The 27,386-nt window shown below is 47.4% G+C and overlaps 2 protein-coding genes and 1 long non-coding RNA gene across 3 annotated transcripts; 1 reads left to right on the top strand and 2 right to left on the bottom strand.

Annotated features, from left to right (window-relative positions):
• Window positions 1-12,040: 12,040 nt before the first annotated feature.
• On the top strand, window positions 12,041-14,465 carry LOC120703795 (two-on-two hemoglobin-3). Its single transcript, XM_039987965.1, has 4 exons — window positions 12,041-12,441; window positions 12,582-12,712; window positions 13,835-13,979; window positions 14,071-14,465. The coding sequence occupies exons 1-4, from the start codon at window positions 12,299-12,301 to the stop codon at window positions 14,165-14,167; spliced, it is 516 nt and encodes a 171-aa protein (XP_039843899.1). The 5' UTR covers window positions 12,041-12,298; the 3' UTR covers window positions 14,168-14,465.
• An 84-nt stretch (window positions 14,466-14,549) lies between these two features.
• LOC120703797 lies at window positions 14,550-15,567 on the bottom strand. Its single transcript, XR_005687260.1, has 2 exons — window positions 15,333-15,567; window positions 14,550-14,886 (listed from the first exon to the last, which is right to left on the bottom strand). It is a non-coding gene; the product is annotated as an uncharacterized LOC120703797 (long non-coding RNA).
• Window positions 15,568-19,428: 3,861 nt separating this feature from the next.
• On the bottom strand, window positions 19,429-22,579 carry LOC120703794 (UDP-glycosyltransferase 73B4-like). Its single transcript, XM_039987964.1, has 2 exons — window positions 22,273-22,579; window positions 19,429-22,138 (listed from the first exon to the last, which is right to left on the bottom strand). Exon 2 carries the CDS (start codon window positions 21,174-21,176, stop codon window positions 19,596-19,598), a length of 1,581 nt encoding a protein of 526 aa, XP_039843898.1. The 5' UTR covers window positions 21,177-22,138; window positions 22,273-22,579; the 3' UTR covers window positions 19,429-19,595.
• Between the last annotated feature and the right edge of the window lie 4,807 nt (window positions 22,580-27,386).

Raw genomic sequence — 27,386 nt, 5'->3', positions numbered from 1 at the left:
AACCAAATTCAGGGGTGAATTTCAGATACCTGAAGATGTGTTTCCCCACCTGCCTGTGGGAGGTGCGCGGCGAAGCCTGGTACCGCGCACAGAGGCCAATGCCGAACTGAATGTCCGGCCGCGTCGCCGTCAGGTACAGGAGGGAGCCGATCAAAGCTCATGTACTCCTTCTGGTCCACCGCCTCGCCGTCCAAGTCCTCATCAAGTGCCGTCGATGTACTGATCGGAGTCGGCTGAGGAGACAAGTCACTCATGTCGAACTTCCGCAGCAAGTCCTTGGTGTACTTCGCTTGATGGACGAACGTGCCCTGAGGAGTTTGCTTGATCTGCAGCCAGAGGAAGAACTGCATCTCACCCATCATGCTCATCTAGAACTCCCTGGACATCTGCTCAGAAAACTTGGAGACAAGAGCGTGAGAAGAGCCACCAAAGATAATAGCATCCACGTATATCTGAACTAATAGGAAATCATTGCCAGACCGCATGAGGAACAAAGTTTTATCCACACATCCCATTTTAAAACTCTGAGCCAGCAAAAATGTTTTCAGTCTATCATACCAAGATCTAGGCGCCTGTTTCAAACCATAAAGTGCTTTCTGAACCAGAGGGTTGTTTCACATAAACCTCTTCTTCGATAAAACCATTTAAGAAGGCAGATTTGACGTCCATTTGGAAAACTTTAAAACCCTTGGAAGCAGCAAATGCAAGAAAGATTCGAATAGCTTCCAAACGAGCAACAGGGGCAAAAGTCTCCTCAAAATCAATACCCTCTTTTTGGCAAAACCCCTGGGCAACAAGACGAGCCTTGTTTTGAACAACCAACCCATCCTCACCCTGCTTGTTTTTGAAAACCCACTTTGTACCGATGGGATTACAAGCAGGTGGAGGCTCGACTAAAACCCAAACTTGGTTTCTTTCAAAATTATCAAGTTCCTCATGCATGGCATTGACCCAATTAGAATCAGAAAGAGCGTGTCCAATATCCTTGGGCTCAAAAGAGGCAACAAATGCTGAATGAGCAAAACCAGCGATACTTGTTACCTTGGACCTGGTGACTCGCTCATTGAGATCACCTAGCATCTGTTGAGGTGGATGACGACGCTGAATATGTTGAGGTGCTTCCCGCATTGAAGTCGCCTCCTCCTCGACGAAATCTGGTGTCTCCTCAGGTGCAACTGGTGAAGCCTGAGTCACCTGCTCGATCGGCCCCCAGGAAGTAGACGTAGTCGGGTCGGGGCCGTCGTCATCGTCCGAGCTCATGGCAGAGACGACTAGGTCCACAGCACGCGTGGTAGCCTTAGCGTCGCCCTCCACGGCTTCTTCCTCCTCATCTTCAAAGATGGAGGTGCCGAGCTCATCATCTCCTGCAACTTCAAAGACAGAAGAATTGCACGATGCAGTCTCGTTGAAAGTGACCTCACAAGTCTCTCTGACGATGTTAGTATCAATAATCAGCACACGGTAAGCTCTGGAGTGAGAAGCATAACCGAAAAAAATGCCGTCAGACGAGCGAGACTCAAACTTATCAAGATTTCCATCTTTCAGCACAAAGCACCGGCAACCGAAGACTCTGAGATGATCAACACGGGGCTGGCGTCCAAATCGCAACTCATAAGAAGTCTTGTGCATGAAAGCACGCAAGAAAATGCAGTTGGACACATAACAAGCGGTGTTAACCGCCTCAGCCCAGTATTTGCGAGGAGTCCTATGCTCATCGAGCATCGTCCTCGCCATCTCAACCAGCGTCTGATTCTTCCACTCTACAACTCTATTCTGCTGTGGAGTGTAGGGAGAAGAATACTGGTGTTCAAGCCCTTGATCACTGCAAAAGGCGTCAAAACGAGCGTTTTTGAATTCTGTGCCATTATCACTGCGAATCGCTCGCATGGCCTGGGGTAGCTTGTTTTTCAACCTCAAGATCAAGTCTCGAACAAACTCGAAGGCCTCATCCTTGGTTCTCATGAAAAAGACCCAAGAATAACGAGAAAAATCGTCCACGATCACAAGAACATACCACTTCCCACCAACTGACATCACCCGAGAAGGACCTACTGTGTCCATGTGTAACAACTCTCCAGGGTGAGCGGTCATCACCTGATTAACAGGCGGATGAGAAGCGGCAATCATCTTCCCATGGCGACACGGATGGCAAACAAGGTCCTTTTCAAACTTCAATTTGGGCAATCTTCGGATTAGGCCAAGTGAGCTAAGTCTCGACAACAAATTGAAGCTCAAATGTCCAAGTCTCCTATGCCATTTCCACAAATCAGAAGAAGGACCAGCCAACAAGCAACGAGAAGGGCCAAGAGGAGTTCCAGAGAAGTCAACCAAGAAAACCCGATCGCGAGGAGTAATCCGGCAAACCAAATCTCCTCTAGAATCCAAAACACGAGAACAACCCTCCTTGAAGCGAACTTCAAACCCCTCATCAAGAAGTTGCGAAACAGAGAGCAAATTAAAGCCAAGATTCGAAACCAAAGCAACTTTTCTTAGGGTAAAGCGATCAGAAACTCGAACAGAGCCAAGTCCACGTACCTTTCCTCTTCCATTATTCCCGAACACAATGTACTCCTTTGAGCACATCGGGGTGAGGCTGGAGAACCATTTGTCATTCCCGGTCATGTAGCGCGAACAACCGGAGTCCATGATCCACCTGTTCTCCAAGCCTCCAACCTGCACATCAGTAGTGAGACAAAGGGTGAGCAAATGTCTCAACACTGGGGGTTAGCAAAGTGAGAAGCAAACCAGTGTCGAGCCATTTACTCTACAGAAGGGTTAGCAAAACCAGGCAAAACGTATCCCCCGTCCCGTCTACCGCGTGACTGACGAACACCACCGCGAGGAAAGCTTGGAGCATCGAAACCTCCTCCAAAGCCTCGGTCCAGTGGTCCATAGCCGTACTAAAAATGACCGGCAAAGCGACCACCCGCTGGAGCACGGTAACCACCACCGTCTCCCTGACCTCCACCTACACGACGCGCCCTAGCATCTTCCCTACCACCACGCCGAGGAGGACCATGCACCCGAGCAGAGTACATGTCCGTGTTCCGTCTCTCCTGCTCACGCCTCACAGCTCGCTTCCTTCTGAAGCAAAACTCCTCCAGGTGACCTTCTCTGTCACAGAACTCACAATGGTACCTCACCTCATGCTTGGGAGGTGGAGGCCTAACCTGCGAACGGGGAGGAGCAGCCCCCTTCTTCTGGGCAACCTGGGCTGCGGCAGCAGGGAGCGTATCGAGGGGATTCTTCAGCTCATTGGGATTTGGAACCCAAACCTGCTTCTGCGGAGATGCTTTCGGTGGTTCTTTAAGCACACCATCCGCGGGGTCAACAAGCAAAGGCTGCGTGCTCGTACTAGTAGTGTTTCCAGCAGCCTTGCCGATCTTACCATACAACTTGTCAAAGTCTGACTTCGTGTATGTGTAACCGACCCCAAACCCATCACCACACTTGAACTGCTTGATCATCATGCCCAACTGCGGCTCACTAGCAGAAACCCAACTAAGAATTGCCCTAAGATAGGTATTCTCATTCTCCAAGTTGGCTTTCTCTACCGCAAGATTATCCAAATCAGAGATCAAGCCAGGGCAAACAGAGCAGTCAATAGGTGGGCTAGACTCCACGACCTTAGTCTTCCCTAAAGACTTAACCAAGGCGTTCTTCTCATCTAGCTCTGACCTAAGCGTGGGACAAAGCTTACAGGCACCAAGCAGAACAGGCCTAGACCTAAGCTCCTCTAGTTCACACACAATAGTAGCAAACTTTGACTGTAAAGAAGCTAGATCAGCCTTAAAGATAGGTCACTCATCACATTCAAGCACATCACTAACAATGGGAGCATCCTTAACCAGTTCAAGTTCATGCTTGGTCTTAGCGAGCTCATGAGATATGTCAGAAAGCGAAGTCTTAGCAACATCTAAGTTCGCAATGTTCTCATCATGCTTGGCACGGAGAGCAACAAGATCGTTCATGTGAGATATACAGCCAGCGCACTCATCCTCACTAGATTTCACCCTAGCACAAGCCAGCTCAGCCCTAAGCTTTCTACGCTCTCTAGCTGCTTCCTTAAGCAGCCTTTTCTGGTTGTCGAGAGCGGCGTACAACTCCCTAACCTCTGTATCTAGCAGGTAGATCGTGGAGTTTACCTCTGAATCACTCTCGGATCCAGGAGAAGAGTCGGCGTGCGTCGGTGTAGCATGTCCACCTGAAGACGCACGAGCACCATCGGCTTCGCCCACCATGGTGCAGAATCCCTTGCGCCGACCGGCCGCCAAGCACAGGCCGATGAAGCCGGTGGCTTCCTTGTCCCGCTTCTTCTTCTTCTTGTCGTCGTCATCGGAGGTTGGTGAAGAAGAGCGGTCGGTGTCGGAGCTCTTATCGAGGTGGCTGAGCTGCGCCAAGAAGGCCTTCTCCCGCTTCTTGGCCTTGTACTGGAAGCGTCCTCCCCGGTCACGACTGCGGTGCTTGTGTCGCCGACGCTCCATGTTGGAGCCTCCCTCGTCGCAGTCGCGGTGGCGGTAGTAGTAGAAGTGGTTGTTCTGGCCACCGCCGGACTTCTTGGGGCAATCGGCGACGAAGTGGTTCAAATCGCCGCAGTTGTAGCACCCGGGGTTCTTCTTCCTCTGCCTGTTGTGGTAGACGCGCTGGAACTTGCTGATGAGGAGGCACAAGTCGTCGTCGCCCAGCATCTCCAGCTGCTCATCTGTGACAGAAGGCAAAGAGGCAAGAGAAAAGTTAAGAGCAGAGTTAGCGTTACAGCTCGATCCACCTGGGCCAGTCACAAGAGCGATGCTCTTGGAAGGAGGGGCACCCTTGAGCTTGGCTCATGTCTGGTTATCCACCTCCGTGGCCTTCAACTTGCTGAAAAGCTCATTCACGGTCAGAGTCTCATAGCCAGCAGACTCAATGATCATGTTCACCTTGAGATCACACACAGAGCGGTCAAGTGCGTAGAGCAGCTTGAGGGCCTTCTCATGCTCTGTGTACTCAAGGGCAAGCACCTCATAAGTCTGGTTCTTGGTGATCTCCCAAACCTCGGCTCCTATGCTCTGCAAGAAGGCTCGCATACACACCTTCCAATAAGCATAGTCCTCGCCGGCAAACATGGGGATCTTACCAAGACTCGCCATGGTCGCCAAGTGGTTTTCGAACCGGTTAAGGTACTGAAAACCTCAACCAAGCTCTGATACCAATTGAGGAACCGAAACTGGCGACCAGAGGGGGGGTGAATGGGAGCCGATCAAAATTTCTTCTGAAATCGATCTGTCGGCCTATATCCCAAAATCACCATAAGCCCTCAAGAGTTCTAGGTGAAGTTTGGAATAGCTATGAAAGAGCTAAACCATCACAAACAAACCCTAGAATGAGCGAGCGAAAACTCAAAGGCAAATGAAAAAATTAGCAGACCTGGCAGACGCAGACCGGTCAGACCGCTTACATAGACCGGTCAGACCGGTCGGGCTAGAATTGAAATCCCAGACCGGTCAGAACGGTTTCACCGACCGGTCAGACCGGTATCTCCTAGACAGCCCGCAAACAAAGCTTCAAATGTTGAATTTCGAGCAAACGAAGTCCAAATCCAACGAAACTTGGAGGATACCTTCACATCTGTCCCGTGAACATATCCCCAAGAGATCTCTCCCAAAAGATTAAAGGATCTTGAGAATTCGGGGGAAGATCAAAGTGGATTGGGGTTTTCTCAAGAACACAAAAACTCCAATTTGTGAGAACTCGCGATTCCAGGGGGTTTGGCACTAGGCTAGATGCATAGGAATCGTCACAAAGAGTACAACAAAGCACGAATTCAAAGGGTTGTCTCCTTCAAACACAAAACACACCAAAAGAGGAGAATTCGAACCCAAAACGCAAGAGAGGAGGGAGAGGACGAGAACTCAGCACACAAAGGTGAATCTCAAATGAATTTCATTCATTAAACTCAAAGGAATTCACCTCTACAAAGGTTAGAGCCATCCGCCCATCATCCTATCCACTAATTTGAGAGATTAGCTAAACCCTAACCCTCTTTTGCGTTGGAGTCCTTGGCCCTAACCTGGAGCTGGGGCAGGGAGAAGGAAAAACGAAGAGGATACAAAAAGACTCAAGAGACTCACCCAGCCACGGGCTGGTGGGGATATTTATACCCAGCTGCTGCGGCCAGACCGGTCAGACCAGTCCAAGGGACCGGTCAGACCGGTCGGGTCTGCAGCAGCCCTGTGCACGTCCTCAGTCAACGGTGGAGTTTCTTTCTTCGACTCGAAGTCTTCCCTGTGATGCCTCCACGTTGACGAAGATCCGGTCCGCGGTTTTGGAGGGTCCGCGAAACCCGGGTAGATGGTCGGTTTTGAGAAAACCACCAAAACTCCACGCGCTGGAAGAATCCCGCGTCCACGCTGTGGCCCTAGACACCGTTCCCGCCTCGGCCTCCTGACGGCCCTAGACGCCGCCCGACGCCCGTCACCTCCTCGCCCGCAGCGAGGCCCTAAACGCCGTCGACGCCCGTCGCCTCCGCCAGTCCCGAGACCGACGCCCGTGCCTCCACGACTTGGCGTCTTCGACCGCCGTCCGCCTGCTTGGTTTTGTGGCGCAAACCAAGAAACCCGCCTTCCGTCACCGCTTGCGCCCTCGATCCAGGAGTGAATGCCATAGCTGCCGCCCGGCCTGAGCTCCTCCGCGGCAACTCTCCGTCGACACTAGACGCCCGTGTACCTGCAATCCAAAGACCAAGCGCACGATCACACCGCACGGTTGACAATTCACTCATCACAGGCAGGATAGAGTACTCAACATTCCTCAGTAATCGGTTCTTAAAATGAAGGTAACATAAAGAAGATAAAATATCTTTTGTACAAGTATTATTTAATAAAAAAATGCAAACCTAGCTAGAGAGGGAGGGAAAGATCCAGAGGAGATGTGGGCAGCCTGCAGGCCATGGGAAGGGAGGGAAAAGACATGCGGCCTTTTAGGCTGGAGAGTCACATGTTAGTTTGACAGCGCGACCGATCGTCCGTTAGCTTTTTCCTTAGCAATTGCATGGGAGCAGCGTCAATCTGGAAGGGGTTTGGGCTAAAACTGGTCCGTGTGGTTCGAATTTTGCATTTGGGTCAAAATGGTTTGGTGGTAACCGAGCTGAGATACCTAGTGGGCTGGTTCTGGATTGACGATTCAAATGGGTCGATCTGGTCTGGCTTGGTTTGCTTGTGGATCCATCGTCTCATCCGCGTCGTCTCTGTCATCTCATCACTGTCGGCGGTGACGGCGTCGCAGCAGTAGCAGCTGCTGCCGTTCGCTCGTGGGATCTCAAAGGTCGACATTGGGACCAGGGAGATTGGCATCGTCACACTCCTGTCTGTCTATTCGTGGATCCTCTATAGGTACTCCTTCACCCCTTCTAGGCTGCTTTTGAGATTAAAAAGTCAAAAAAAATTACAATTTGAAATAGGGTGTGTTTAGATCCGCGAAAAGCTGGTGAAAAGAGTCACATCGGATAATGTAGTATACTATAACACTTTTCGTTTGTTTGTGGTAAATATTGTCCTACCATAGGCTAACTAGGCTTAAAAGATTCGTCTCGCAATGTACATCAAAATTATGCAATTAGTTTTTTTATTTACCTACATTTAGTACTCCATACATGAGTCATTTGTTATATTTAATATTTCGATGTGATTTCGATGTGATGGAAAGTTTGGAAAGTTTGAGGGAAGTGAACATAGACATAGAAGAAATTGATAAGTTTATTCTTAATCACTTATGCGGGGAGATAATGGATGAGGTAATGGATGCTAACAGTGATCCTAATGATCTTACTGTGCCACTATTCAAAACCAAGCATCCTGATTGTAAAAGAAAGAAAGCAAAGAAGACAACCGATCCTAAGCAACCCAATTTATTTAAATGAAAGGAATATTTTGGAACTGTGATGGGTTCAAGGACCCAAAGAAACATAGGTTTATCTCGGACTTAACAAAGGAACACAATTTGAGTTTTATTGCTATCTCAGAGATAGGAAGGAGAAGTTTTACTAGTCCTTTCCTTAAGAATCTTTGTAGTGGCAAGAATTATATTTGGCATGTGAAAGAACCTAAGGGTCGATCAGGTGGGATCTTACTTGGTATTGACCTAGAGGTTTTCGATATTGGAGCAATAGATGAAGGAGATTATTATGTGAAATTCCACTTGTGCAATAAAAATGATAGCTTCAAGTGGGTGCTGGTAGTAGTATATGGACCTGCGCAAGCTGAATTCAAGGTGAATTTTTTAACAGAATTAGTTCACATGTGTAGCCATGAACAACTTCCAATGCTAATTGGAGGAGATTTTAATATTTTAAGAAGCCCGAATGAAAAAAATAACGATAAGTATGATCATCGTTGGCCTTTTCTCTTTAATGCTATAATTGATGGTCTTAATCTTCGTGAGCTAGAGATGTCGGGCAGAAAATACACATGGGCTAACTCTCTGGAAAAACCTACTTATGAGAAGCTGGACAGAATCTTAATGGCAACGGAGTGGGAGCAAAAATTCCCTCTTTCGAATGTTATTGCACTCAATCGGGATATCTCAGATCATACCCCTTTATTGTTGAACACGAGAGATTCATCCTCGAACGCTACCCAGTACCAATTTAAGTTTGAACTGGGTTGGTTGCTTCGTGATGGTTTCATGGATATGGTAAAGGAGGTATGGGAGAGTGTGGATCCGGGACCCACCCCGATGGAAACATGGCAAACTAAGATTAGGAGACTTCGTCAACACCTGCGGGGATGGGCTAAGAATACAAGTGGAATTCTAAAAAAGGAAAAGAAAAAAATATTGGACAAGTTGGACAGTTTAGACAAAAAAGCGGAAACTTGTATTCTATCACCACAAGAGGTGGATTTAAAACAATACTTAAAAACTAGGCTGGCTGAAATGCTTAGAGAAGAAGAAATTAAATGGTATCAACAGGCAAAGGTTAAGGAGTTACTTGAAGGTGACTCAAACACCAAATACTTTCAGTTGATTGCCAATGGAAAACACAGGAAAACGAGAATCTATAAGTTACAGGATGGGAACCATATAGTAAGTGGCGATGATGAATTAAAGAAATATATCACCACATATTACAAAGGTCTTTTCGGTCCATCAGATAATAATAATTTTAATCTGGATGAGACTCGAATAGATGACATTCCCCAAGTAATGAATATAGAAAATGAGATCCTAACTTCAGAGTTTACTGAGGCGGAGGTACGAGAGGCTATTTTTCAAATGGAACATAATAAGGCCCCAGGGCCTGATGGTTTCCCGGCTGAATTCTATCAGGCTTTTTGGGGAACAATTAAGGATGACCTTATGGCAATGTTCGCAATGTTTCATAAACAGGAGCTACCTCTTTATAGCCTCAACTTTGGAACAATTATTTTATTACCAAAGTGTAAAGACGCCATTAGAATCCAACAGTACAGACCCATATGTTTGCTTAATGTAAGCTTCAAGATTTTCACCAAAGTGGCCACTAATAGGATCTCGCTGGTGGCACAGAAAGTTATTAGTCCTACACAGACTGCATTCCTTCCTGGTAGGAATATCATGGAGGGGGGCGTCGTTTTACATGAGACCATTCATGAACTACATAGGAAAAAAAAGAGTGCAGTCATCTTTAAAATAGATTTTGAGAAAGCATATGACAAAGTAAAGTGGAGTTTCGTCCAACAAACATTGCGAATGAAAGGTTTCTCACAAAAATGGTGTGAATGGATTGAAACTTTCATTCAAAGGGGTCATGTGGGCATAAAAATTAATGATCAGACAGGACAAAATTTTCAAACTTCGAAAGGTTTGAGATGGGAGATCCGCTATCACCTATTTTGTTTAATATTGTTGCAGATATGTTAGCAATATTAATAAATCGAGCCAAGGACGAGGGTCTGGTTAATGGGATTGTTCCTCATCTCGTAGATGGTGGCTTGTCTATTTTGCAGTATGCTGACGACACCATCCTGTTTATGGACCATGATACTGAAAAAGCTACTAATATGAAAATGATATTATGTGCTTTTGAGCAATTATCTGGGCTTAAAATCAACTTTCACAAGAGCAAAATTTTTTGTTTTGGACAAGCTAAGGAGATGGAACACCATTACTCGCAATTGTTTGGTTGTCAATCTGGGATGTATCCTTTTAGATACCTTGGCATACCAATGCATTTTAGGAAGCTAAGGAATGCAGATTGGCATATCGTGGAGGAAAAGTTTGAGAAAAAACTTAGTAGTTGGAAAGGAAAACATATGTCGGTCGGTGGACGTTTGGTTCTGATAAATTCAGTCTTAACTAGTCTAGCGATGTTTATGTTATCCTTTTTCGAAGTACCGAAACAGGTACTTCAAAGACTAGACTATTATCGGTCCAGATTCTTTTGGCAATCAGAAGAACATAAAAAGAAATATAGATTAGCCAAATGGAATGTCTTATGTCAACCTAAAGAAGTCGGGGGGTTAGGCATTAAGAACCTCGATATACAAAACAGATGCTTGTTGAGTAAATGGTTGTTTAAGCTCATTAATAAGGAGGGTATGTGGCAGAGCTTATTAAGAAAGAAATACTTAAAGAATGAGACTATTGCTCAAGTTCAAAAGAAACCAGGGGACTCTCAATTTTGGGCTGGTCTCATGAAAGTAAAAGATTCCTTCCTGACTTTTGGGTCATTTCAGTTAAATGATGGCAATCAAATACGTTTTTGGGAAGATAAATGGATAGGTAGTCATACACTTAGACAGCAATACCCTTCTCTTTTTAATATTGTGCGGAAAAAACATGCAACGGTAGCATCAGTCTTCGATCGAGTACCTCTTAACGTGTCCTTTAGACGAACGTTGACAGGTCACAATCTATATTTATGGCATGATTTGGTTGCTCGCATTAGTCATGTTCAGTTAAATAATAATGCTGATGCCTTTCGTTGGAATCTGACTCAAGCCGGTACGTTCACCGTTAGCTCAATGTATAATGCACTTATTAGCAATGGTAATGTACAGTTTGACAAACATCTGTGGAAATTAAAGATGCCCCTGAAGATTAAAATTTTTATGTGGTACCTAAAAAGAGGTGTTATCCTTACTAAAGATAATTTAATAAGAAGGAACTGGAATGGTAACAAACTGTGTTGCTTTTGCTCTAGTGATGAAACTATTCAACACCTCTTTTTTGACTGTCATGTGGCCAAATTCCTGTGGCGAGTTGTACACTATACCTTTGATTTAAGTCCACCTCAAAGTATTACTCATTTATTTGGTAATTGGCTTAGAAGGGTGGGAACCAAGTTAAAACGAAAACTGCTAACAGGAGCATCTGCTTTATGTTGGGCTATCTGGCTTAGTAGGAATGACATAGTGTTTAACAGATCACCATCTAAAACTTATATGCAGGTACTTTACCGGGGCACACACTGGCTCAGGCTATGGGCTCTGCTACAAAGGTGTGATGAAGACAAGGAGGAGCTACAGGAGGCGTGTCGAACCATGGAGGTTCTGGTCATGCAGATCTTTGCCAACCATGATTGGAAATTTAGTAATAGAATTTGCTCTTAATAAGTGTTTTCAGCAAACTATTGGCTGGCTGCAAAATTCTTGCTTAGTCATGTGTGAGTGATTGCAGTCTTTCGGGCTGCAAACTTTGTTTTGGCTGTAGCCTCTCGAGGTCAAAGCCGGATACTATTTCCATTATCTAAAAAAACGTACTTCGAAATAGCTTCATCTGCCGAGCCCGATGTCACGTTTGCGGTTCTCTCACGCGCGATGTTTTGATTCCACCTGGCTGTATTAGTCAATATAATCACGGCCACGGCCTCCAAAAAACAATGTTTAATACTCAACAAAATCGTCACGGGAAAACCTGACGTTTTCAAACATTCATCTAATTTGTTTAAAAACATCTCCAATTGAAAGCAAAGAAAACAATGGGAGAAAACCAGCTGCTGATAAATCATAACCGTGGGCGCCTCGGGCCGGCACCGCAAGATACCGCCAAATACCACCAGCCGTGACACATGTCGACATCCGCGGGCCCGCGGCGCAGGCTCGCCTCCCTCACCGACACCTGGGCCCCGCCGGATCCAGGCCCTCGCCGCCCGATTGGCCGGCGGCGGAGCGTCGTGGCCGGTATAAAGCCGGGGGAGCGCCGAGCGCGTCGCGTGAGCCGCACGCACGCGCGCGCGCACAGCCTCCGCGTTCCACCGGCAAGTCAACTCCGCCGGCCAGCGCCGCCGCGGCGCAGAGTTGCGGGCGGTTTCGGGGCCCCGGGCCGGGCCGGGCCGGACGGGATGCAGTCGCTGCAGGACAAGGCGTCGGAGTGGAGCGGCGTGGCGGCCGCCGACGCCTTCGCCATCGACGACGGCAACATCTTCGAGGCCCTCGGCGGCACCCCGCAGCCCTTCGTCGACCTCTCCACCAACTTCTACACCAGGTCCGCCCTCGGTCCCGCGGTCCCGCCGCCGCCCCCTCTGCTCTGGTCCAGTCCAATCTAGGATTTTTCTCTTCGCTTTTGCCCACGTTGATTTTCTGATGGCGTTTCGTGGCCGCGTGCTCCCCACCCCGATCGGGTAGGGTGTACGAGGATGAGGAGGAGTGGTTCCGCGAGATATTCGCGGGGTCGAAGAAGGAGGACGCCATCCAGAACCAGTACGAGTTCCTGATCCAGCGCATGGGCGGCCCGCCGCTCTTCTCCCAGAGGAGAGGTAACTAACTACTGCTACTTCCTAGTTCCTACTAGCTTGCCACTTGCCTTCTCTAGTCTCTGAACTGTCAGTCTCCATGTGGTAGTTTACTTGGTTGATGAGGAATTGCGGTGAGGAGCAAGTGACGATTGAGCTCATCTGCCACTTAGTTTACTGAATTGGGTCAATGATGAAGTGGATGATTTTATATAGAATTTTCGGGGCGAGTTGTTTAGTTTAGCCTTAGCGTGGAGGAATCGTTGCTTTGGTTTAATCAGTCGTGTTTCTGAAGCCTGAGAAGTAGGTGACTGGATGATCTTGCAGTTGGATTGGACGGTCCATGCTGTTCTGCAGATTAAGCACTTGCTATCAACTATGATATTTATGAGTCGTGAACTATCTACTGCTAATGCATCGGTGGAATCACTCAATGGTTGATAACAACTTTCACGTCTGAGATGAATTTTGTCAGCATGTGAAAAGCTGAACTTCATGGGGGAACAAGTCTGTAAAAGTCTTAAACTTTAGCCTTTTAGGTGAGAAATTAGTATGCAATTTAGCCCTATTTGTATTCTCTTACTGTTTTGATTTTGCCTTCTGTCGATGCTTCTTTTGTTTGACCAGAAGAGTACCCCTGTGACAGTAGTATGTATTCCTTCTGTTGATTCAATTCTTTTACCATATATTTATCTGCAATATTTGTTTGAGTGCTTCATGTCTGACGGTGACAGCCTGATAGCACCCAACAATGATCTATTGTTTTTCTCATTCGTAAACTGTTGCCCTACTGATCTGATCTGCTGATTTGTTCATCCCTCAATTGATCTGAGGGGAGCAAATATTTTTTTCATTTTCAGTTATTGCTTTGTTCCATGTCACCTATTTCACCTATCTTCTGAGGGGAGCAAGTTTCACTTAGCCATTCCATGCCGTCTTGCTTTTATCTGTTTGGTTATATGATCTGCATGAAGCGACCAAACAAATGAATGTCTTCATGTTGTGTGTCACTTTTATTTTTTGCCTATTTGGTGTGATTAACATTCTGTAGTGATCTTGGCAATGCTCTTGCACTTGATTTTTTGTGCTCAGTTTTCTGGAGGGAATCTTGATTTGTAAGACCTCTCTATCTGATTTCTCTTGCAGGACATCCTGCCCTTATAGGACGACATCGACCATTCCTGGTAACCCACCGAGCTGCAGAGCGGTGGCTGCACCACATGCGGCAAGCTTTGGATACAACTGAAAGCATAGATGCTGACTCAAAAACCAAAATGATGAACTTTTTCAGGTCTGCATAACGAATTAATTGTCTCTGCCTTTTGCCTCATAATTAAACATTGGTTTCCCTGAGACCCTGTATCATTTTTTTCTTTCACCAGGCACACTGCTTACTTCCTCGTTGCTGGCAATGAGATGACAAGGCAACAGAGCCAAGGAGTAGCCTGCAAACATGCAACAAGCAAACCAGCTGAGTAACCCATTCTAGCCTTGGAGCTGGTAAGTGGTAACCATGTGAATAACGAATGATGGAAGCCTTTGCCCACTGCGCCATTATAGAATCCCATGTACAATGGGGTTCTAAACACCTTCACATTCAAAGAAACAATTGCACTCTTTGTAGGCTTTATAGCCACTTTTGAGCAGAGAGAGTGCTCAAAATTGATAATCTTAGCTTGTTCCAATATATGTTATTCTGCTTTGTCTGTTGTGCTTGAGAGTTATCCCTAATGCAACATCTGAGGGTGTCTCTGTTGCAAATTCAACTTCGCTTAAATGACGGCATACATCATTAGTCCAGTGTTGCTTGCATCACAGAAAAAGAATCGCATTCCGCACGGGAAGCTTGCTGAGTGTGAGCTTGACCTGTTATTACTCCGCTAGCTTTATTCTGAACTGAAAGGTACAAAATACGTTTTACATCAATGTCTCGGCACCTAGCTGCAGTGCCGTCGGCCATTTGCACTGGCATCACCAGGTTTATTCACACCAAACCCAAGTACATGTGATGTTTTTATTTTTCGTTTTATATTTTCTCAGTACTGGAGCTGTGCACCTCCGAGCTGGGAATGTGATGATGGCAGTAGGCAGCCATCAGGGTGCCGGTGGAGGCGCCGTGGGTACCGAACCGCCAGGACGAAGCCTGCCACCCCTGGGCCACCTGGGCCATCCTGTCCATCCGTGCCGGACGCCTAATCCTGGAAATGCTTAATTAATCAGCCAAGTAAGAGAGGTTTTTTCAAAAAAAAAAAACTAAGGCCTTGTTTAGATGCACTGTATAAAATTTTTGAAATGAAATCTTTGCACATTTGAAGTATTAAACGTATACTAATCACAAAATTAATTACAAAACTCGTCTGTAAATTACAAGATAAATTTATTAAGACTAATTAATCTGTCACTGCCACATATTTATTGTAGCTTTACTGTAGTAATTTATTGTCTAATTATGACCTAATTAGGCTCATTAAATTGATTTTGTAATTTACAAGCAAACTATACAATTAATTTTTTATTTTGTCTAGATTTAATACTCCATACATGGTTCCACAAAATAGTTTTGAAATTTCGAATTTTGCATCTAAATAAGGTCTAAGTAAGAATGGGGACAAAGGAGCAGTCTGGGAGATGGATGGTAACTCACCGACGTCCCGGGCTCCGTGGCAGACGGCGGAGCCGCTCATCAGCACCGCGGAGACGACGAGCAGCGCGACCTGCAGCAGCGTCAGGAGACGGGCGGCTCCGGCGAAGGACGCCATCTGTGGATAGCCGAAGGCAGCCGCTCTGCTTGGCGAAACCATGCGTATCTCGCAGGCCCGTATTTATAGGCCTCACAGGAGGAATTGGAGCTTTGGCTGGCCCCCATTGTTTATCTCGAATTTTATAATTCTCTACATGGATTTCTCTCTTTTGGTGGTCCCCACATGGTGATCGATGAACAAGTGATGATGCCTCGCAAGTTTAATTCGGCAGCTAGTGCCCCCCCTTTCCTCAGCTGACCACGCCTCGATAGCTGACCACGCCCTATTTGGTTCACACTACCGCTAGAAGGGAATTTTGCATGTATAAAATACTAAATAAAGATTATTTATAAAAAATTTTTACAGATGGATGTAACTTTGCGCGACGAATCTAATGAACCTAATCAATCAATCATTTACTACAATAATGTTATAGTAACCATCCTCTAATTATGCAGTCAAAGGCCTCATTAGATCGTCTCGCGAAGTAGCGCATGAGTTGTGGAGTTAGTTTTATAAACTGACTTTATTTAATATCCCTAATTAATTGTCAAAGTTTGCTACAATAACCTAATGCCACTAAACCAAACAGGGCGACTCTGTAGACGGTAGGCAACTCCCTTGCTGCTTGCCTGCAGAAAGGAGAAAGATAGGGTTGAGAGAAACGGATGCATCCATTCAGCAAGCAACGATCAGGTCCTATTTGGATCCTAAGCTATATTTTAACACTTATTTGGATGTCAAACATAAGAATTAAACATTTGCATCCATGAACCTTTGATTAGCACATGTTTAGGCTATTAACACACTCCACAACTAGCGCTAAACTTTAGTCTTTGTTTTTGTGTGTGTAGTGAGCCTAACTAGCACACACAACGAGCCTTCCTCCTGACTTCACTTTTCATCTCCCGAAAATTTTTATTGGAAACTTTACCCAAACACTTATTGGCATAAGTTTATTCACAAGAGCAACATCCTTACGTATATTTTCAAGATCTTTTTTTTTTCCAAAATAACTTGCCTGAAAAAGTTCTTCAAATGGTTTAGAAAAGATATTGAAATCAGTTATCTAAGGCACAGTTTGGAACCTTTGAATTGAATTCCATTCTAATAATCATAATTTAGACACAAATCTATTAAGCTAATATGATTATATACAAAATACATTTGTATATTATTATTGGCCGTACGAGGGAGTCAGAAAGATACTTATATGTTATATTTCTAGTATATATAGAGGAGTGCACTAAAGAGCGTATTATAAGTTATGGAATAGAAACATAGCTTGGTGGTATCAATTTCCATCCCCCACCATATGCTTATATCTAAACTTTGAAAAGTGGTGGGATGTCAAATTCTAAGCCAAATAGTCTAGTTTATATAGTAGTAGATTTCAATTCCTCCAAAATGAGAGGATCCAAACGGCCCCTAAGATTTCATCATATTAACTTTCCCCGTCACACCACCTGAAAAAGGAGACCATCAGAAGGAAGCGGCCGCTTATTATCAAAGATTAAAGTGCGCAAGAAAATTAACCTGGAATGTTTCAGAGAGCCCGTGGCCCAATCTTGTAGTGCGAAAATGCGCCATGGGTGGGGGCACAATATTTTCCGCAAGAGTCAAGACAAGACGACGCTGGGTTGACTCGGACTCCTTTGCCAGTCTCGCACGGTTGAGCTACAGCCGCGGAATTGGACTACTGGGAGACCAATCGACTTGATCCGCCGGTGCGCATGAACGCGAGTCACGGTGTCAGCTAGCTGTAGACCTGTTAGTGGTCATCTCTTGCTTTTGGGAGAGAAAAAAGTTTTCTCCAAAGCACTAGCCGGCTGCCTGCCACAACTTGCTGCTAGTCATGCACGACGTCGCGACTTCTTCATGAATCGGTCGGCTCATCTGACACTCAATCGGCCCACTGAAACTTAGTGGCCATTTTGTTCAAGACAAAAGTTCCGTAGAACAGAGGGACCAGAGTGCACGCCGTCTCTCCTTTCTTTGGTCATGTAACAATCATTACTTATTTTTAAAGCGCGCAACGTTTCTATTAGAAATTTTGATTTTGTCCAACATCATCACCGGCGAGTGGATCCGAAATGCATATAATGAGAACCGAACAACAACACTATATTGTATACTAAACAGACTCGAATACAATAAGAATGTAAAAATATTACAAAATCCATATTGAAAAAAAAAATCAGCCATGACTATATAAGCTTGTTCACTTAAATTCATACATTTCTAATTGTTATCTTTGTTTTTTAGTTTTTTGTCTCCAATTTCTTCATGAATCGATCGACTCATCTGACACTCAATCGGTCCACTGAAACTTAGTGGCCATTTGTTCAAGACAAAAGTTTACTAGAACAGAGGGACGAGAGTGCTGAGTGCATACCGCCGTTTCTCCTTTCTTTCGTCATGTAATCATTACTTATTTTTAAAGCACGCAACGTTTTCTAGTAGAAATTTTCATTTGATCCAACACGTATCACCGGCGAGTGAATACGAAACGTATATATCGAGAACCGAACAACAACACTATAATGTAACATAAACAGACTCGAATACAATAAGAATGTGAAAATACGACAAAATCCATACAAAACAAGCCTAATGTAGAAAAGAAATCAGCCACGACTATGTAAGCTTGTTCACTTAAATTCCTTCATTTCTAAATTTTTCCTTGTTTTTTTAATTTTTGTCTCCAATTTCTTCCAAATTTCAATGATTTTGATGAGCTTTTGATTAAAAACTCTTGTCTAATTTCTGTAACATTTTCTCTTGAAGTTTTGTTTCAAAATTTTGTTTGCTATTTTGATTTCTATATTGTTCTTTTTAATTTTTCATATAACTTTATCGCACAAAGTTGCCATTTTTGTATATGTAGATTTAGATGAGGCTTTTGTTTGGGGAATCAATGAGAAAAACATGACATGATGAAAACGGAAAGGAGACACAGACTACACGTTCACAATCCTATGTCCGAATTCAAGCATAGGGAATGCTTCCATTTCCATCAGCCGACCGTAAATTTGGCAATTAGCAGGCCCTTCGCACTAGCAGGACATGGACGGACATCTTGGTAGGAGCTCAAGCTCAGCTGTTGTGAAAAAGAAGCTCGAACAATCATGCTGGAAAAGGAAAAGAGACTAGATAAAAAGGAGGCAACTAGAGCAAGAGCTCTCTCCATATAGCGTATCGCGAGAACCCCCACCACAAAAAATCTTGCGTAGGCCCACTGCATTCCATCTTCTTCCTCCCTGAACCCGCTACCCCGCAGACAAGAGCTTCCTCGCCTCGCTGCTCCACATCTCTCGCCCCCGCCGCCACCATCCGACCGGCTCCGGCGGCGGCACCGCCGCCGGAGCCACCACCCCTCAACCCCAGCCGCTAGCTCGCGCCATTCATGGCACAGGACCACCCCGCCGCCCGATCCCGCCCACCCCCGCCCTCGACCCGCCGCCCATCTCACCGGCGTCGTCTCGGACGCCGGCGAGCGCTCCGGCGAGCGCTGCCCTCTCCACCCCCTCCCCCTTCCTCTTCCTCTTCCCCTCCGCCACCCCATCCTCCTCCACAGATGCCCCCGCCGCCGGCACCGCCCAACCGGCCTCCCCCCACCCGCCCGGCGGCGCCATCGCCGCCGGCCTCGCCGCCCTCAACCCACCACCACCGCCGGGCCGGCGGCCTCTCCCGGCCATCCCTCTATACCCGTCGGCCATGGAACCCCCACCTGCAACCCAGAAACCCCAAATCCCTAACCCCGCCAGCCTCGACCACCGCCCGCGGCCGGCGGCATCCGCCGCCGTCCGTCCCGCCCACCAACCGCCCTCATGGAACCCCGAATCCCGTCGCCGGAGTTGTTGATTTTATTTTGTTACTTTCTTCTCTTTGTTGTTACTTTCTTGTCTCTGTGAAATTACCTAGCCATCTACTGGTAGAAGTAACAGGGGGGCTCTCGATTTATCCTAAATCGAGAGCCCTCTCCGTGTAGCTTTTCCGTAAAAAGAAGTAAGCTTTTCTTATGACTCAAAATTGTGCGGTCAATTGGCCACCCCGATGAACAATATGGAGAAATTCAGGGAACACAGGCTTACATTAACACAGGCAAAAGGCATAGAACAAATTAACTGACACTTTTATAAAACTGAACCTGGAGAAATTAAAGACTATTTTGTCCCCCTCACCTCGCTTTCTTTGCCTACGACGTCACCGTAGGTCCGCTGCAGCTCCTCCACCAGATTCCGCAACGTCGTGGCCGAAGTTCCACCGCGGCTCACCGCCGACTCCGCTGCCTGCTGCGCCCACGCGGCCCTCTCCCGCATGCTCCTCGCCGCCTTGCTGCCGGCGTCCATGAGCTCCCGCACCTTCTCCTCCACGTCCGCCCGCCCGACGACGCCCGCGCCGGGCCTCACGGCCACCCTGACGCCGACGCCCAGGATGTTGGCGACGTGCCTCGCGTTCAGGTGCTGCTCGGCGATCATCGGCCACGCCAGCAGGGGCTTCCCGGCGGCGAGGCTCTCCATCACCGAGTTCCACCCGCAGTGGCTCACGAACCCGCCGACCGCCCTGTGGGCAAGGACGCTTCGCTGCGGGACCCACCCGCGGACGATCCGGCCGTCGGGGCCCACGCCCGCCGGCGGCGACCACGTGTCGGACCGGACCGCCCAGAGGAAGGGCCGGCCGGACCGCGCCAGCCCGTGCACCAGCTCGTCGAGCTGCGCGTCCGTGACGTGGGCCTGCGTGCCGAACGAGACGTAGACCACGGACCCCGGCTGCGCCGCCCTCTCGTCGAGCCACGCGAGGCAGCCCTCGGGGTCGTGCTCCTTCTCGCCCTCCGGCGACATGTCGTCGCCGGCGGCGGCGAGGAACAGCGGGCCGACGAGCCAGGCGCGGGACCCCGGCTCGTAGAAGGACTCCAGGCCCGGCACGTAGTCCCCGTCCAGCGCGGCGAAGCTGTTGACGAGGACGCCCCAGCTGCGCACGTCCGAGTCGCCGATCTCGCGCGCGAAGAACCGGGTGAAGGGGTTGTCGGGGTCGGCCCTGTTGGCCACCCCGTCGGGGACCTCCTCCGCCCAGACCACCACGTGGTCCGGCAGGGCGGGCACGCGGAGCTGCGCGCCGGGCTCGAAGCTGGCCGGCGGGCTCGCGGCGAGCGCCTTGCAGATCGCCGACGCGAAGCAGGACATGCCGTTGAACACGACGCGGCGGACGCCGGCGTTGGCGGCGACGCGGCGCGTGAACCCGAGGAAGAAGTCGGAGACGAGCGCGAGCGGCGGGGACGGGAGCGAGGCCAGGAACGCGGCGAAGGGCGCCCGCAGGAGCGCCGTGGCGCGCAGGAACGCCAGGTGCAGCGACGGGGACGGGAGGGCGTTGGTGGACTCGACGCCCGCCGGCAGCGGCGGGAGCGGCGGGAACGGGAGCGCGACGAGCGACACCGACGCCGGCAGCCGGCTCCGGGCGAAGGCCACGTTGCCCGGCGTGGTGACCAGGGTCACGCGGAGGCCGAGGCCCCCGCGCCGCGCCGAGAGGGCCGTGGCCAAGTGGAGCAGCGGGAGCATGTGGCCCTTGGCCATGAAGGGGAAGATGACCACGTGGTCGCGGCCTGATCCTGACGCGGGCGCGCCGTTCGCGCCATGGTGGGCGGTGGCGGCGGCGGCGTTGATTGCGGTAGTGGCGTTGGCCATGGAACGAGCACCATTGTCGGCGGCGGCGGCGTTGGCCACGGCAGGGGCGCCGGCGTAGGCCATGTCAGTGTCGCCGTTTGCGTACTAGTAGATGTTTTCTAGATCCTATTTATAAATCGATCTTGTTTTCGTTCCTCTTTTGAGAGGGTCGTATGGGGGTCTGTTGTGTCTGTTAGATCACATCATCTGTGTTCTTTGCCAAGTTGCGAGCATACCGGCTTTGATCGAATCTCCCCCTGTTTCCTGCATCATCTTCTGCGTGAACAACGACGTGTAGGCGGTTCGTGCGCCGCCCGGGCTGCCAATGGGCTTGACTGTCTCATCGCTCGGGCGACGGGGCATCTCATTCAGGCACACAACCAGGATCTGTGCATGCAGGTAGAGCAGTATGGCTTGCCTTGTCAAAGCTAGCCAGGTTGGGTGTGTGACCGTGGCTAAAGGAGATGGCCTGTTACCTTGGCCCAACTAACAGGTGTGTATATGGTTGCCACGTTTTGTTCTTCGGATTTTGAGCGGCATCAGGTTCAGGCGAGCATTTCATTTCCCAAAAATAAAAGAGGACATTTTGGTGTTCTCATGCTGCATGAACAATACAAAAATCGCATAGAAAGAATGAAACACAACAAAAAACATTCTGATTGGGATTTGAAGCGGGCAATTTGGTTTGTGCCGACAAGAGTAGCCGCAGCACTGTCGGCCATCTGAACTTGAGTTTTATTCATACTACACAAGCACACGAGACAGTACGTTGCTACCCATATTTATATTGCGGTTAGCTACATCTTAGGTACACGGTGCGTTGTTGTTGTTGCCAACTCTTTCGTTACATATGATCGTGATCGAGGCAGCCATCATTCATCAGGGATGGGGGTTCTCTCCGTTCGGTGGCTGAGCGGGTGTACCACGGTGGTATGGGATGCCACCATAGGGACGAGGGCGGCTGTAGGGGTCACCTCGTACTGGGCACCTCTCGCCGATGCAAGCAGGTCGGTTAGGGTTCAAACCGCCGTAACCTATCACTGGAACTGCATCATCCAAGCATACCCAGATGATCCTTCTGTTAGCATCCCAGAACTCTACCATACTGCTAATTAAACGCCACGAGACGAAGAAATAAACAGGCAGTTTAGAATTCTGATGATTTAATAACAATACCCACCGGCGCGCGCTCCGTGGCAGACGGAGCCGCCGCTCATGATCACCGCGGAGACGACGAACAGCGCGATCTGCAGGAGCCGGAGAAGACGGGCGGTCTTGGTGGTGGTGGAGGACGCCATCGCGCGCTTTGGCTGGCAGCGAGCTGCTCTCCCCTCTCGGTCCCTGTGGCCTGTGTGTTGTGCTAACTGCTAACTGCGCTGCTTGCTGAAACTTTGTGGTCATGGATGCTGTATTTATAGGCATGGCAGTGGCAGGATGAACGAAGGGAGAAAGGACATGCACTCTCTTCCCTTATGGCCCATCGACCTTTTGTCTTAACAATGGCCACTAACAAGGACATGTTTGTTGGAGCTTTCTGGCAGTCTATTAGCCTGGAAAGCTAGAAGCTCAAACAAAGTAGTGAACTTCTCATGCAGCTTTGAAAAACTGAAAATCCAGAGAAGCTAAGTTTATATGAAAAGCTCAGTTTTACGAGCCTTTCGTAGATTTTTGAGCCTAGATAAGCACATCTTCTAAAGTTAGTGTTGAATTTTCCAAAAAAAAAAACCAGCAGCAGTTTTTTTTAGAAAAACTCGAAAGCTGCAGCTCAAACGAATAGACTATAAGTAAAATTTCAGTGGGCCGATTATTGAGTGCCAGATAAACTGATCGATCCACGAAGACGTCGTGACTCGTGAGTCGTGCATGACTAGCAGCAAGTTGCATTGGCAGCTAGTCGGCTAGCGCGCGCACTATATATTGGAGAAAACCTTTTTCTCTCCCAAAAACTCGAAAAGCGAAAGCAAGAGATGACCACTACAGCTGACCCCTTATGGCTCACGTTCATGCGCACCAGCTGAAGTCTGATAGCGCAGCTGTTGCTCAACCGTGCGAGACCGGCAAAGGAAACTGATGAGCCATGAGTCAACCGAGCGGCGAATCAGGTCTTCTGATAGCGCAGCTGTTGCTCAACCGTGCGAGACTGGCAAAGGAAACTGATGAGTCAACCGGGCGGCGAAATCAGGTCTTCGTCTCGCGGAAAATATGTGCTCCCACCGATGGCGCATTTTCACACTACAAGTTTGAGGGCTGCTAGTGTCCGCATGGGCGTTAATAGGGGAGACAACGCCCACCCTGGGTCATATACGTACACATACAGAGTACAGTGGTTGTATGTAGTGGCATAAATACGATGATATGACCTAAATTTAGTCTGAAAAATGTCGTAACTCATAATTCAGAGGTCCGAATAAAATTTTGATTGGTCCATTGTGTTTCTTATAGTACAAGATGTTAAAAAGAAGACCATACTTTACTATATTTGGATGGTATTTCCAAAAAAAATAATTTTTTATAAGGGTGGAACGCTTTCTTATAAATTAGGAACAAACATTTTGGGTTAAAAAAGTTATTTCATATTTAAGAAAAAATATGATGAGAAATTAAGTTATGGACCTCTCGCACCCCCTCCTCCAACGTAGGTCCCTGCCGTGTCTCGCACCTCCTTCTACAGTTGGTGATTGAGATTGAAAAGCAGCAAAGATAGCTGAAAATAATGCACAGATCCATGAGGTTTGAGAAAGGATCTTTGCTGCGGAATTGAGGGAAATAAGTAATCGATCTAGTCCATATCTTTAACATAACAGAAAGATGGTGAATTGAGGGAAATTATTGGGGCTTGTTTGAGAAAAAAAAAACTCGATAACAGTCTAGGGATCTGCATTAGCAATTTTGAAGTCTAGGGAGGATATAATTGGGTTGAAAAACCGGGATTTGATGGCTTGGCATGAGGTATCTTCAAAGAGAACAAGCATAAAGCAAGAGATGGATTCATTTTATCAGAAGTATAGCAAAAATTGACTGTTATAGCTGGTCCAATATGGTAATTAAGAAGTTCATATTCTCATTAAATATGCTGAAGCTTCAGCCTCCAGGGTCTAAGCAATGGAACTCAAAACATGTTTGAGGATCAATGGTGGTCATCCTTAAATGATAAGTGATTGATAATATTGTGTGGATTTGATGTATCTCTTGTCCCGTGATGTGCAGGCCTAGGATGCAACGTGGCAGTCAATGGCATGCGGTGAAGGTCAAGCGAAAGGTTCATGCCGATGGACTAAGGCGATGCAGGGTGAACACAAGTAGACTTGGATTGAGGGACCCGAGGAGTCCAGACGGAGTCACGGGGCGGTCCATGTGGTGCACGGAAGAGCAAGAGTACATGGACATGATAAAGACGACGTCGTTCAAGTCAAGGAGGAAGGTGATGGCGAGTTCGAGTAGTTTGCTCGTGCGACGGGAGCGCGAAAGATCTTGAAGGCGTCGTGGCACTTGGCGGGAGGTTGACACGCGTCGACATTGGAGGTGACAAGTTTACTGGTTTGGGCCTCAAAACTGGGCGGCGACAGGAGGTTTGGACCTCAAAACCGGGGGCGCGTACAGTACAGTGCGGCCGAATGGCGGTTGCGGAGGGCACGTCACGAGGCGAAGTCGTGAAGGTGGCATGCCCGTCCAGTGATCTAGTAAAAAGTTAGATGATTTTACCCCTACAAGATATTTGGGTTGTGTGCTTCATGTAAAGGCATTTTGGTCATTCACCAAGTGACTATATATATGTGGAGGGGCTGCATGGGCAGCCCATCTATAGGCATGCCTCTTTGCATATCTCATCTGGAGGTCCTCCCATTTTGTCTTGTGAGAGCTAGGGTTTGACATAGAGGATAGTGGATCTTTAATTTGATCTTTTTTGTCATCTTAGCTTTGTGTGTGCTCAAGAGTGGCTTGTAACCGGATCACGTGGAGTAATCGAAAGATCAAATTCATGTCCATTTATTTCATCCGAGCTTTATTTCTTTTTCTCCGATTTTTGAGATATTTTTCGTGCGATTTTCGATTCGCGAGTTGTACTCAATTTTTTCGTCAATTTCTTTTGAATCTATTAATCCTTAAGGTTGCGCATGAGCGAGCGCGAGGGCTATGCGTCGCGTGCACTGCAAATATCAGATCTATCGCTTGAAGGATCCCGCGCTCTTTATTTGGCTATTCGTTTTTTTATCTGGCTCGGTAGGCTGATTGGACCAAGTATCTCTTTTTTAATGTTGTTTCTTTTCGGGACACATGCATGTTGCATGCACGGATGTTTATTTCTTTCTTTTTGTTTTTTCTGTTGCATGCACGGTTGTATATTGTTTTTTTTGTTTGGTTTTCTTACTAATTTTCTTTTATTTATTTTTACTATTCATTTGCAATGCTCCGTTAGATCTTTCTTTTTTATTTCTTTTTTATGTTTTTATGTTTTATTTTTTCTAATATTTTCATCCACTATTCTCTATTTTTTCTATAGACTAAGTCTATGAATACTATAAATATAGTGATTCTTAATGTTTCTTTTCATATAATTTCTTATGGTTTGCCCCCTATCTGATATTACCATTTGATTCTTTTGCTTCTTATTTCACTTTTTTATTTAGTTAATATTTCTTGTTTTTTAATTAGTTCTTTTTGACTCATTTGGTTTGAGTATATGCTTGTAATTCTTCATGTAATGTTATCTATCAATGTGTAACTAATTTGTTCATAATGCCAAATTATTTGTTCCCATTGTAGACTAAATTGTTTGACGATGCTAAATCATTTGTTCGCGATATCCATCTTCCATTATGTAGCCTATACAATCAAATATTCACGATGTTTAATATTTTGTTCATAGTACATTACTTTTTTTAGTCATGTTTAATTTTTTGTTCTAGAAAATAATTATTTGTTCATGTTGTTAAAATATTTATTCCCAGTATTTGAAAATAATTATTTGATACTAAAAAAATGTTTTTGAAAAATATCATGCAAACATAGGCAAGTGCGGTCTTGTTTTGAAGATCTTGTAATAAAAAAGATGATGGTGCAATTGAAATTTAATTTAGATGCACAGTTTAACATCTATAGATTTTTTAATATGAACGTCCCTTAGCATGTGGGTGATGTTATCAATTCCACTGCATGTATGCATCTATTATTTATTAAATCTAACAACCTGCAGCCTAAAATATTGAGATATGACTCAACACACCTTTCCATGCTTCAGATGATAGTTGACCATTCCATCGCCTATGCCTAATCGCACCCAAGAGCGAGCGTCCGGCGTAGGGAGCAGCCCAGCGAGGAGCAGGCGGCCCACTGTAGGGGCAGGCGGCCCTCACGGGCGCGAGGCCAGCCCAGGCGGGGGCTAGCTGGCAGGCCGGCCCAAGGCGCTAACGCCCAGGTGGGGCGGTTTTTTTATTTTTTATTTTCGTTTTTTACAAAAATATATTTTCGATTTAGAAATTTACAGGAATATATCCCGGCCGCCCCGCTGCCGGGCGGTCAGGTCGAAGCCGCCCGGGGAAGTTTTTTTTATTTTTTTATTTTTTATTTTCGTTTTTTACAAAAATATATTTTCGATTTGGAAATTTACAGGAATATACCCCGCCCGCCCCGTTGCCGGGCGTCCAGATCCTGGCCGCCCGGCAGCGAGACGGCAGGGACATTTCTAAAAAAAAATTCGCAGAAAAAATTACGCGCAGATCCCTGGGGCCGGTCGCCTGGCCCGGCCGCTGGGCGGCCGGTCCTGGTTCACCCGGCGTACGTCCTGTCCTGGCCATGCGTCGCAGATAGACCTGGGCATGGGTCACCCGACCCGAACAACCCGACCCAACCCGCCCGAAAAAAACCCGACCCGACCCGACCCGAGCTACGTGGCGGGTGGGCGCGGGCCGTATTTTTTAACCCGCAACAATCAACGGGCCGGGCACGGGCCGTGATTTTTGACCCAAAACCCGACCCAACCTGGAAAACCCGACCCAAAGGCCAAAAAACCCGACCCAACCCGAAAAAAACCCGACCCGACACGCCCGCGCAGGGTGCACGGGCCAACCCGACCCGACCCGGTGATAGGTACGGGTCGGGCGCGGGCCATCCTATGCGACCCGTGACCCGAACCCGACCCGACCCGAACCCGACCCGACCCGACGTTTGCCCAGGTCTAGTCGCAGACTTGCAGGATCCGATCGACGCATGGCCTTCACGTACGTCCTGTCCTGGCCATGCGTCGCAGACTTGCAGGACCAGACCGGGTAAGCTGTTGGTCACAGTCTCACAGCG

This window comes from Panicum virgatum, chromosome 4K (genome assembly GCF_016808335.1).
Source record: "Panicum virgatum strain AP13 chromosome 4K, P.virgatum_v5, whole genome shotgun sequence".
NCBI classification, from domain to species: domain Eukaryota; kingdom Viridiplantae; phylum Streptophyta; class Magnoliopsida; order Poales; family Poaceae; genus Panicum; species Panicum virgatum.
The sequence above is the reverse complement of the archived record's forward strand: the minus strand, read 5'-3'. Positions and strand labels throughout refer to the sequence as shown.